Source organism: Pongo pygmaeus, chromosome 16 (assembly GCF_028885625.2).
Source record: "Pongo pygmaeus isolate AG05252 chromosome 16, NHGRI_mPonPyg2-v2.0_pri, whole genome shotgun sequence".
Classification (NCBI taxonomy): Eukaryota; Metazoa; Chordata; class Mammalia; order Primates; family Hominidae; genus Pongo; species Pongo pygmaeus.
This window is the reverse complement of record NC_072389.2, coordinates 97842325-97854086: the sequence shown is the minus strand read 5'-3', so window position 1 is coordinate 97854086 and position 11762 is coordinate 97842325. Positions and strand designations below refer to the sequence as shown.

Sequence of the window (11762 nt, the reverse complement as noted above, 5' to 3'; positions counted from 1 at the left end):
TTGTTTTGGTTGAGCCAAATGCTTGAGTGCATGGCTAACCCTTTCCTGAAGACTGGGAAAGAGGTTGAGTTGGACTTTCAAGTGTGGAAGATGAGCTACTTGTGTATGTAGTTCAAGGCCCTGGTGGCCTATGGCACCTGAGAGGACATTGGGAAGAGGGGGCATTTTGGGGTCTGATGAAGCCATGTATTCTCTCTGAGTTATTAATAGTTGGCCAGCTTTTATGGACAGATTTCTCATGAATTCACTTAACTATTGAAAGATGAATCTCTTGACTATAAGAATATGTCTTTGCAAGGCTGAGATAAAATGGAGAGAATAAGTTTTCTTTAAGTTGACCACCTTTATGGGGGAATAGTAGCCAGGGAAAATAAACTGGACTATAGATAAAAACAAATGTAAAATGTGGGACTGAACACACGGATACCTAAAGCACTAGCCTTTCCTTACCCCTTTCCCTTCTGCCTCCATCTGAATTTCTGGTGCAGGTGAAGCCCAGGAGGAACCGCTAACAACTTTTACAGCTGCTTCAGCATCTTTTAACATCAGGACAGAGAATGTTGAAATTGCATTTTCTTGGGATTTTTACACTGGAGAGAATAAATCATGTTGCTTTGCAAAAAATAAACAATCACATAACAGGGCCAGGCTAAAAAAGAATCCCCCAAGGCACCAATGGCCTATAATTGGACCTTGAAGAAAGTCAAGCACATTCTTTCCTGACCCCCTAAAGCCTCAGAGTGAAAAGACCACTCAAGGCTGAGGTGGGTGCAGTCTTCAAGTAATAATAAATTTGACAAGCTTTGATTTGGGGTGAACTCAGCTGCAATGGATGATGGGCTACAGAGGACAAGATTCAGGATGGAGAGGACTATGAAGAAAAGTGGGTCAGTTACGTGGCTAGCCCCATAAGACAAGTGGATTCTAAGTGCTTTGCCCAAAAGACAAAGCACAGATAGAATTCTGGCAAGCATCCATGCCTGAGCTCCAGTCTGGCCAGTGGAGTAATGCAGTGGGGATTCCATTCTGCGAGTCAGTGGCAGGTGTCAACCCAACCTATCTGCTCATATGAGGTTGGAGTTCAGCCAGTGAATAAATAAAGATACGGAGGTGAGGCCAGCCAATTACGAAGAGACCTAGCAAGGTATGGGAAAGCCACTGGAGCTCTAGCCACTGGGTGGCTTGTGGACCTACAGAAAGGGAGGCAAATGCTGTAGTTTCCACTGAGGGAATGGGACTGGGTCTGAGGCTGTTTGTTCATCATTCATTCATTTGCATATTGATCACCCACGGAATGACATGCACTATACCTGGGCACTATACACTATACATGCACTGGGGCTTTTGTGAGATGAAGCCAACTGCCTGTCTCCTAGGCTTTACAGGCAGTGGGAGAATCAGAAATGAAAACCAGACAGTGACAAGATAGGACCACTAAATGTTACCAGTAGAAGCTGCTTGGTATGGAACATTTAGATTCCAGCCAGAGGTTGGGGTAGTAATGAACAATGACAATTTCTGTGCTGTATGTTGCACTTGGTACCTTTACACATGATCTAATTTAAGTCTTACCATAGTTGTATAAAGTAGGCATTAATAGTCTCATTTTACAAATGGTGAAACGGGGGCTAAGAGAAGTCAGATCACTACATTAACATCACACCAACAGTGGGGTAGGGATTTGAGTTCAGGTCTCTCTCGGCTCTAAAGCTCATACTCTCTTAAGTCCATAACCTTAAAGCCCATAAATATAGAACACACATGGCCAGAAACACTCTCCAGAATCTTTTAGAATCATTCTACCTGAAGGCACAAGAAAGATAACAGAGATTAGAGCATGAGGCAGAGGAAGAATTAAAATAGTGCTTTTAATGTAATTTTCAGCAAACGTACAGTATGTACTTTACATCACATATTTCTAAACTGCTCATTTGGAAAATAAAAGCTGCAAAAATACAGAATACCACACTCAAAAATCTATTGAGTATGTGCTTTTTCCCCCCTCCATTCTGTGCAACAGCATGGTTTTTTACCCTCTCAGCTGATTTCGTTAAAGCTGTTGGAGCCCTCCGTCAGAGGAGCATTCCCAAGAGGGGAGTTTCTAAAGCATATCGGCAAGCCATCCCCAGAGGAGGTAGAGGGATGGGTGGAAGGGAATTTGCACACCAGGTCAGCATGACTCTTTAGAGACTCAGGAAAGATGCCTACTCTGAGAGCTGTTTGGAGTACTCCTGACCGTAAGTCTCCTCTTTAGTCCTCATCACAGGCCTGCACTTGGGGCCTCAAAGGACCACACACTGGCTGGATAATCCACATGGGGTCCCTCGGGTTCTCGGGCAGGGAGGAGCACGCTAAGTGAGGCCCGCGAAGTCTGTGGGTGGTGGTGGGCTGTTCTCTCCAGGAAGAGGAAGAGGGCCAGGCCCTCAGCTTCTCACAAAGGAGTCTTCTGAAGGTGAATGTGATTCGGGGCAGGTTTTCTCAGTCTCAATGTCTTGGTACTCTGTGCCTAAAGGGGGAGGAGGGAAGAAGAGCCAAGAGGAAAAAGAGATCGGTCTTTTCTGCTTCACCTACTTTTTGTTAGGCTTATTTAATAGCATGATGGCTTTGCAGTGAAGGGACAAGAGTAGGCAGTCAAAGCAATAAAGTGCTGGATTTCATTCCATGTAACCCCAAGGGGCCAGATTCTGAGCCCAGAGACTTTTTTGAAGGCCAAATATCCTTTCTGGGAAGGATATTTATCTACATGACCATCCTCACAGCCAAGCAGATGTTGGGGATGAGTAAGATGTATCCCAGTCAATAATTTATCCGTATCTTATGTAAATTACTAGTGACAGACCTTGTGTTCTGGGGCTCTAAGTGTCACTGTACATCTCTATTGAAGAGATTCCTGAGTGTCAGAGAAAACTGCCTGGCATCACAATGTCATACTTCCTCCTCCAGCATTCGGGACAGTTTGTTTTTTTGTGTAGCCACAGATACTCACTGCATGCTGGCTGAAACGATATCCTCTTTGGAGCAAGGTTTTTAAGCCTACGCCACATTTCCAGAATAGATGCTGTGGCTTCACTTTAAAGGTATTAAAAAAGGTATTAAAAATCATCACTGAGACAACTAGTCTCAGTGATGATTCACAAGCTGTGCAGGTCTCATTGATTGTGACATGCAGCTCTCCTGTTCAATAGGCACAATGAGGCCATAGAAGTGTCTCTGTCCATTTATTTGTCCTCTTTAGACTTTGACCCAGCACTACAAAGGTGACAGTTTGGAAATGTCATTCCTTTCCTCGGGATTGTGAAGCTGAAGCCTGAGTCCTGGGCAAGTTGGAGCATCCTTCCTTCACTCTCACAAGGCCCAAGTTCTTACAGTCTTGGGTTCCACTGAAAGACTTGGGCGTGGGGAGTTGGGAAGGGTGTGAGAGAGCTGGGGTTCATCCCTGTTCAGCAGAATGAATAAGATAAAGGCTGATGAATGGCTGGGAAATTCCTGCTGATGTGGCTAAGGTTGAAGTAGGAAGGAGGAGTGTTTTGAAAGGTTTCCAACATTTAATTATTAAAGTGAAACCTAGATTCCTGTGCCCATAGGCAAAACTTTGCAGAGATTCTCACCTCCAACTCCGGGCTCACTTCTCTATGAAACAATAGACTCCTGCTAGGGGTTTCCCACAGGTAGAAGCTCTGCTGGCTTTGTAGAGGCCTCATAAGAAGCTAGTTCCATGTTCTAACTTCGGGGGCTGTGTGTTGTAGTAGAAAGAGCACTGGTTTAGGAGTCAGATCTGTCACTGGCTCCTGGTGGCTTTATAAACTAGCTATGTGATCTTAGAAAGGTTGGATTTGCTGAGCTTTAGTTTTCAGACCTGTGAAGTGGAAAAGAATATATACTTACCTCGTAGGGCTGGTGTGAGAAGGCTGCTGGGAGCAGTACCTGGGATCATGAATTCACAGAAACCGGCACGTGGGTAGCAGGTGCTTAATAAAAACATGAGCTTCCTGGCCCCTTCCCTCCCTTACAGTGCTGGATGGGAGCACCATTTGTGTTCAGTTGGGATCCTTCTATAGAACATTTTGTAAATTCTATGCTTCCCAATTCATTTTATGGCCTTAGATTATAAAATCAAATGGTCTTGCCAAACATGTCTCCATGAGAGCAATCTTCTGTAAGGTTAGTGTGAGAATCTTCTATAAGGTTAATGTTAAGAAAAACATTAATGGGATGGCAAGTGTCCGCCTACAGAATGTTAAACTTCCAGAAAACTTACTATGTTGTTCATTTGCTCATAGCAAAAGAACATAATCAATTGTATCTTATGGGAAAAAAAATTCAAAATTTATGATAATCACCAACTCCTGATTGTTGACCTGAGTCACTGTTACAAAAATGGAAATGTCTGGATATTGTTCCTAAAAGCCTGGAATCTGAGAACAGAAGACAGAACAGTAAGCTAGGGTGGCCAGTGCATGAGTTTGACCAGGGACTTGAACTCAATATGACAAGTGCCCCTGGTCTCCTCTGGAGAGGAAGTATATCCAATTAGGGACCAGCTTCGGTGTGTTTGAAGCCCTGGGGCCAGAGCTGATCTCCTCTGGTTGGTGCTGTAGACTACAGGGGTGCCAGGCATGGCAGGTATCTGGGGTCTCTCCAGGGGAGCTGATGACCAGCACTATGGAGTGCCTCCCTGGCATCTTGGTGCTTTGATAGTATATTTCGTAACGCACTAGAGTAGGAGAGTCTCCTATCTGATTCCTCTTATCTGTCCATTTCAGGTAAAATACTTCACATCAATGGACCACTGGGATCAGGGGTTAGGACACATAGCCCCAGAACCCAGCTGCCATGGTGTCCTGGTTGTTACATCAGGAGGCACGTGGGAGTGTGTGGGGCCCCACAGTCCACTCGGGCCAGAGTCTTCTTGATCAGTGTCTAAAGGTGGGAAGGGAGGTCCCTTGTGTCTTACCTGGTAGGGAGGTAGTACCCATAGTGGTTATGGGTCTGTCTGGGAATAAGGAGAACTTTTTAAGATCAAAAAGCTTTTTCATAGACCTGGGTTTGAATCCCAACTCTGCTTTGTGAATTTGAGCCAATTCTGGACCTTCCGAGTCTCATTTTTTTCCCCTGTAAAATGAAGCCAATAACAGCTCCTACCTCACAGGGTTATGGTTGAGATTACATGAGCTAATACATGAAATAAGCTCAGCCAGCAGCTGGTTCATAGTAAGTGCTTGAGAAATGTTAGCTACTATTATTAGTGCTTACCAAGTATTTTACCCGGCATATCTGTTAACTTTAGGGTGCCAGTGTTTTGTGTTGGTTGTGGGGAGGAAAAGGATTGGAAATACTCTTTGGTATCTGGAATCACTCCTCTTTTTCTAGTTTGAACATTTCTCCCTCATGTGCCCATTTCCCTTATTTAAGAGAAAAAGGATGGTAACTCTAGTCGAGCTAGTGTCACAGCTGTATGGGAATGTAGACCATGCAGTTCAAATCCGCCACATCACACAAGAGAAAAATAATGTTGCCTTCAATTTTAACCATGAGAGCGAAGGGGTACTTACCTTATTCGTGGAAATGAGATATCTGAATTAGAGTCTCATGGTCAGGAGTGTTAAGGCTGATAGACGCCTAGCTCAAGGTCCCTTCCTATGTATGCCCTGGCCAATGCTACAGCAGAGTCTTAGGTGCTGGGATCTGCCTCATCTATGCTCAGCCGCTAGGGTCCCCCAAACATGCAGTGCTGCTTGGGGCCTTGCCTGTGCAAGAGAACAGAGATCAGCACACTATGGCCTTCCCTCAGCCACCAAATGTCTTTGTAAATAAAGCTTTATTGGAACATAGCCCATTTGTTTACCTGTTGTCTATGGCTGATCTCACAGTACTACAACAGTTGAGTAGTTGCAACAGAGACTGCAGGCCCACAAAGTCTAAAATATTTACTACTTGGCCCATCAGAGAAAAAACTTGTGAATGTGTTTTGGTGGCTCGCTCTCTGGGGGCAATTCTGCCCTCATCTTCTCACCCTGTTTCCCCAAAAGTCACCCACTGCTCTTTAGTTCTTGGTTTCTAGGCCACCCACTCTCCAGAGCCTTCCTGATTCTTGCTTCCATGAGGCAGAACTCACCACCATTATGAATTGGCTCTCCTTATCCCCAGACAGACCCTAGCTCTTAATACTATTATCCCATTGGTTTTGTTTGTGTTCAGATCTGTCCAGCTCATTGAAATGGGGGGGTTCTTGGAGGGTAGGGACCAAATCTTTTCCACTTTTGTATCGGATCTAGGGCTTGGCATATAGCCAAATTTTAAGGAAAGGAATGAATAAAAAAAATACATGTTTCGAATATATCAAACTCATGCAATGCACCCCCAAATAAAACAAACTCTGCAAAGAAAAATGCTAACGTGGATAGTCTCTGAGAAGTGTGAGTTGTCCCTGTCTCCATGGCAGTCACAGGTTTCTAAGGGACAGGGCCATCTTTGCTTTCCAAAATTTTCCATGTTAGGTTTTATAACCCATGTTGTCCCTGCCATGACCAAGCATTCTGGGTTGCTGAAGCTACTGATGAGGCAGGCGTGGGTGGCTGCGTGCATTCAGGGTAGATTCCACATGCTGTTCTAGGCAACAGGCCCCATAAGAGGCATCTGAACAAAAATCTTCCTTGCACCTTCCACCAGTGAGAGAGTATTCCAGTTTACTCTTGAGCAATGACAATACACTAGGGGCGTAGGGTCCAAAGTCTGTCATTTAGGAGGGTTTACTCTAAGGGATTACGTTCTTGCGGCTGTTGGGAGAGTAGCAGTTTGGAATAAGTTGGGTGCAGCAGGTGTAATAAAAAAGGAAGGAAGGTTAGAAAATGGATAAATACTATATTTGGGTCTTGAACTAATTTTCCAGGCCAAATTTAATTTCACTAGCACCCTCTCTTGGAAAAGTTGGCACCTCTTAGACATTTGAAGTGGATTCTAACCTAAGGGGAAATGGTCTCTAAAGGGAAACATGGATCATGGTTGAGAGGAGGTCAATCAGAGGAGAATGGCATGAGCCCAGTGGAGCCAGCAGGCCCCTGCCATGTGTCTGGTACTTTCCTCTGGCTTCTGGCCAGATACGTGGTTCTCCCAAGCCATCAAGATAGTCAGGTAAGAATAGCACCAGGCAGCGGCAAGTATTCTCCATCTGTTAGACTTAAAAAAACTGCATGGTTTCTTCCCTCATCTAAACCAAATCAAATAAAATATTCAAGCAATAATAAAATATAGTGTAACTCTGTCCAACTGCAACAGAAGCTCATCCTGTTTTTCTGGTCTTGACTGTATGATCAGATGCATTGACATCTATGCATTGACCTTCATAGCTTGCCACTGCTGAGTAGGGCCTTTGGAGTTCCTAGCAGGGCTTAGAGCAGACTGCACAGGTCTGGCAGGCATGGCTGGGTGGAGAAGAAACCAGACTTCCTAGGACCGGAAGCAGCAGGCAGCAAGAAAACCAGCCCAGCAGGCACATGGGGAGCCAGAAACTACTTTTCCTCGGAGGTTTCTCTATTTTAGTACATGTATCTATGTCCATTTTACATGTTCCTCAGTGAATGACCTCCTCTGGAAGGTGAGAAAGAATATCCATTAGCAACCACAGGAGAATCTTTTTCTTGGGAAAATTCCTTAAGAGTGGTGTGACTACCATCCCAGGGACCAGCTGGTTGCCCTTGTGTGGAACGTTTCTGCAGGCTTTTCGACTGTAAGGGCTGGGAAGCCCTCCCATAGTGTGAGTGAGGGGAAGCTGGAGGGCAATTACTGGACACAGGGGAGTGGAATCGGGGGACTGGAATGTACAGATGACACTCAACCAATCTTTAAAAGTAGCACTAGAGCGAGCTATTCCATGATCAGATAGTGAAAAGGAAGTGATTTTTATGGAGGGGCACGCTCCCTCCTGCTTGGAAGACGTTAGCAACTCTGTCAGATGATTCCTTAGGAGCTCCTGGCTTTCCAGTTATTATTTTGCCTGTTAAGTTTTCCTAGCAAGCTCCTCGGGGGGACTGTGAGAGAAGGCTGCTCCCACTCCTTCGTTAGCTGTGAGGAAAGCCAGCGTGCCATGCTGTGGCCTTCTGGAGCCCTGTGTCCCCAGGGTGCCTCAGAGCCAGCGTTCCCTGACAGCACACAGCCTCAGCTGAGAGAAGACAGCAAACTCTGTCCCCTAGAGAGGCATTTTTGCAAAATATGCTTACTTCATAGGAGGGTAAAAACAAAAACAAAAACAAAAACAAAAAACAAAAACAAAAAAAAACAAAACCCAAACCTTCTTTGTCTCTACGTAGGAGTTACAAAGATCTGTCAATTTCAGCAGAGAGAGACTTTTCATCCACCCTGGGCATGTTCAACTGAGATGGTGTAGGAGTTTGTAGCAGAAGAGAGAGAACTCTAGCATTCACTTTCTAGGTTTATTCCATCCCGTACATTTTTGTATTCTGTAAATCCAATGATCTTACCAGGAAATCTTTTCATTCACTTGAAACCAAACAGATAATCGAGGGGCTGGATCTAGTGTTGTATGTACAATGCTTCTTTAGAGCACAAAAGGCAAATTAAAACTAGGCTGAGTTTTCTGTTTGGTACTGTATGAGAAAAATTAAAATTTTAAAAGACGACACAACAGAATTCAGAGCCATCCTGCAACAGCAGTCTTTAAATTTATACCCAATTGCGATAAAACTGAGCCCTGGAGTTGTCTTCCTGTTATTCTAACATCTTTTTCATATTCATCCTAAAATCTTAGGAAAAAAAATCCAAAATGCAAAGAGTTTAAAAAAACGTTTTTTTTTTTTTTTTCTCCCAAAGCAAATAGTTCCATAAAACACTAGGTCAAAGGGCCTCAGTGTGTGCGTACTGAGTTTGAAGGGCCAGGCAATAATCTATAAGAGTGACCTATTAGCAATATATTTGCAAAACTAAACCAAAATCTGTACAGGATATTATCAAAGCCTTAGGAACAACAGAACATACATATTTTATGAAGTGGTTGGAGAACCATCTCCCCTTTACTAGTTAACATACTGATGAGTGTCCCCATTTTCATAAGCAAGGACATACTGACACTAAGCAGTTGAAAGGCCTGTCTCAGAAGCATCCTGCCCCAGGTAGCTGATCCCGGTGGTCCCACACCATGACACAGCTTTTCTTTTGGTCGTTCTTGCTGAGTGCTTTCTCTAGATTTGGGCTGTCATTCAAGCCTCTTCATTTACAATGTTCATTAAAAATTCGGTACCATACCTGTCCCACTCCCAACCATTTTTTACTTCCTGATTCTTTTGTTTGCCTTGTGGGTAAAATGCAAATGTGTCCAAGGTGAAAAAGCAAACCAAACAACCTTTGAGTTTTTTTCCAGCGCCAGGAATGTGACATGAACAAAGGTCACTGAAGAAGCATGAGGGGTAAGTTAGCAGGGCCCTTTGTTGTGTGTGTATGAGTGTGTGCCTTTACCTAAGCTCTGTCCCCTTACGGAAATGGCCATAGAAGGCCTAGTGTGCTGGTTGCAAGAGGTTTTCCAACGTGATTCTTACCCCAAATCATAACAGGTTCATTCTCTGAGGTTCACCCACCTTCAAAATACACAGACAAGGGCCTTAGTTCAAGACTAACACTGAAAATGTCACGGACATTTTCATGCATTGGACACACGACAGCTTCCAGGAGCTTGTGGGTCTATTCATTATCAGAGATGCTACAGACTTCTTAACAGCTTGTGTGAGGGAACTGTTCTTCTTTCCTATCCCCGGAAGTGTTGCACCCATACACAAACCCACATCTAAGAGTGTCTCCTCCACAGGCTGAAAAGAACGCCTCTTGGAATGTCAAGCATGAATATAAAAGGGCTTCCCATGACAGTGATCACTGAATCATGGGGAAGAAAGCTAAAAGGCAAATTTGCAATTCATCACATTAACCCCTGTTGTCTCAGATGTGATTCTTTTAAAGGCAGGCTGCATATACACTCTCTTTTTGAAGCATTTTTTTTTCTTCTTGTAACACATTGTATATTCTTGTTGTTGTAGAATATTTGAATGAGGATAAAATGATAAAAATTACAATAGGTTAATTGCATCCCTCGTATCACATATTTTTGGTGCATTAAAAAAGGAGAAAAAAGTAAAAGCAACCAGCATAATAAATCCGGCCTAGAGAACTGTGTTACTGACTTGAAGGGTTAACACAGATTTTAGAAGTAGTTAAAAATAGTATTAGAGGATTATACATACAACAGTTTGAAATTCATATGGATTGTATTTTTTTCTTTTAAAAATGGCAAAATGTTTGGCAAATGTAAGCAAATGACTTGGACTGCGTTGGGTCTCACCAGCTCTGAGCCGGGTCAGTCATAGCCAGGCGAGGCCTACTGCTTCCTGAGGTCATTCTGTGGGGCTGGGGGGAAGGTGGATGCCCGCCACTGGGAGGTGCTGGCCCCCCACCCGGCTCCCCCTCAGGCCCTCAGTCTTGAACATGGAAATGGAGATGGTGAGAGGTGCCAATTACAAACTCCAGCACGGATCACCCATTAGCATCACTGAGAGAACTCGGGGGCCTTGAACCACATGCAGACTGGGTGAGTCGTCTACACAGTGACCCATATTGCGAAAGTCAGAGAGAGGAGTGGGGCTTCCACCCCTCCGACTTGTGAGCCCGCCCCCACCCCCACCTGGAGGAAGAGGGTGGCACGGGGTGTGTCACTAGTGCTTAATCTGGCAATGTTTTCGACTTTTTTTTTTTTTTTATTTTAGTAAACTTTTAAAAAATGTTTTCTGTTTTGTATGTGTATGTATATCCAGAAATGTCCATCCTCCAAGCTGGCCACCACTGTTCCCTGAATTTGGCAGTGCCTGTTGCTTGCAGCTGTCAGCATCCTGAAAACCATGAGGTGCCTTCAAAGTAGACTCTGTGGCCCAGCCGCGCGAGTGGCCTCCAGGACCTCGCCGCACGATGTCATTCTCTCCTTATTCTGAATGCTGTCTGGCTCTGATGTTGAGAAAAAGGACAAAGTCGGTGTGTCTGTCTGCGTGTGTGTGCATCTGTGCCTCTGTGTGTGTACTGAGTTTTGGTTTTTTTTTGGAAACCTTTTTTTCTTTTTTTAAGAAAAAATGACCCTTGGATTACTAATACAGAGTTCAGCCCTCCTTTCGTCACTATAAAACGGACTCCATGTTTTCACACCACTCATGGTCTTCCAGGTTATAGATAAATTTTGTCCTATGTGTCTGGTTTGCGGGCACAGGGTCCCTCCCCAGGTTGTCTAGGGTCAGAGTAGAGGCAAAGAACTCACTGGTGCTCAGCCCGCCCTCGTGGTTTTTGATGTAGCGTTTATAGTTTTTCCTCAGGCACTGCCACGTGGTGGTGTACAGGATGAAGGCGAAGGATTTGAGCGCGATGGCGATGCTGACATATAGGTATCTGTAGACCACATTGTCGTAGAGGACGCAGGCGCCTCGCTCCCCACAGAACGTGCTCCAGAACAGGCAGGTGGAGTCGATGCCGGCCCCGAAGATGAGGGGTGGAGGGATGAAGCCTGTCATAGGGAAAAGAATGTTAAGGTTCTGGATCTGGTGGCCGGTGCTCCGCTGTTCCTGTCTCTGCCTAGCTTTTCTTATAGCACTGCTAGGCAAATATGTCTGACTCCGTGGCTCAAAGACATGCTCAGGAGGCAAAGCGCATGAGTTTGTGTCCCAGTTCTGCCTTTTTATTATGGTACAAATCTGAGCAAGTTATTTAAGCCCTCCTGCCTT

General features: G+C 44.6%; 1 protein-coding gene across 6 annotated transcripts in view; it reads right to left on the bottom strand.

The window, feature by feature from the left end:
• Window positions 1–1849: 1849 nt before the first annotated feature.
• Window positions 1850–11762, bottom strand: part of SLCO3A1 (solute carrier organic anion transporter family member 3A1) — a 322022-nt gene continuing 312109 nt past the window's right edge. For 2 of the 6 annotated variants that reach the window (XM_054450921.2, XM_054450924.1), the window contains 2 exons: window positions 11303–11545; window positions 1850–2506 (listed from right to left, as the gene is read on the bottom strand). In XM_054450921.2, coding sequence (XP_054306896.1) covers window positions 2424–2506; window positions 11303–11545 — 326 coding nt within the window. In that variant the 3' untranslated portion in view covers window positions 1850–2423. Of the gene's footprint in view, window positions 2507–8415; window positions 11546–11762 lie in introns of those variants that run through there. The other 4 variants (XM_054450920.2, XM_054450923.1, XM_054450919.2 and 1 more) reach the window with 2 other exon arrangements.